This window comes from Merops nubicus, unplaced genomic scaffold, assembly GCF_000691845.1.
Source record: "Merops nubicus isolate BGI_N331 unplaced genomic scaffold, ASM69184v1 scaffold29631, whole genome shotgun sequence".
Classification (NCBI taxonomy): Eukaryota; Metazoa; Chordata; class Aves; order Coraciiformes; family Meropidae; genus Merops; species Merops nubicus.
In genome coordinates this window covers 1-703 of record NW_008588092.1, presented here as the reverse complement: position 1 = coordinate 703, position 703 = coordinate 1, and the positions used below count along the sequence as shown (strand labels likewise).

At 63.0% G+C, this 703-nt stretch overlaps 1 protein-coding gene across 1 annotated transcript in view; it reads left to right on the top strand.

The window, feature by feature from the left end:
- DPH2 (DPH2 homolog (S. cerevisiae)) overlaps positions 1-696 on the top strand; it is a gene marked incomplete at both ends in the record, with an annotated part of 1,010 nt that extends 314 nt beyond the window's left edge. The window contains 1 exon segment of the mRNA XM_008949172.1: positions 118-696. Within this exon segment, the coding sequence (XP_008947420.1) occupies positions 118-696 (579 nt within the window).
- Between the last annotated feature and the right edge of the window lie 7 nt (positions 697-703).

Here is a 703-nt window from a genome sequence, read left to right as displayed (position 1 = left end):
GCAGGCAGGCCCCCTAGCCTTGATTTCTGTCCTCTTCTCTCTCTCCTGATCTGCTGTCCCACATTCTGCAGGACAGGTCTGTGGTCGTGTTTCATTGTCACTCCTCTCTCCCTTCAGACGAGCTGGAGCAGCAGTTGTGCCCCGAGTACCCCAATATCATCTTCTCCAGGGTGGTGTGTGGGGACCTTCCTGGCCCTGTGCCGCCTGGGGAGGTGAGGCAGTTTGGTCGCCAGTTCCCGGTGGAGGCACCAGGAGGGCTAGAGGACTGTGCTGTGTTCTACGTGGGAGCTGAGGGCCTGGCCCTCACCAGCTTCATGCTGACCTGGAACCGCTGCCCCTTCAGCTCCTTTGATCCTGTCCCCGGCTGCGCCCGCCGTGAGACTTTCAACGTCAACCGGGCCCTGATGCGCCGCCTCTACCTGGTGGAGCGGGCCCGGGACGCCCACGTGGTGGTCATCGTGATGGGCACCCTCGGTGTGGCGGGCTGCCTGGCCGTGCTGGAGCACCCCCGGGAGCTGCTGCGCCGGGCTGACAAGCGCAGCTACACGCTGGCTGTGGGGAAGCCAAACCCCACCAAGCTGGCCAACTTCCTGGAGGTGGACATCTTTGTCTTGGTTGCCTGCACTCAGAACTCCTTGCTGGACGCCAGTGACTTCTACCGGCCTGTCGTGACCCCCTACGAGCTAGAGCTGGCCTGTAATCC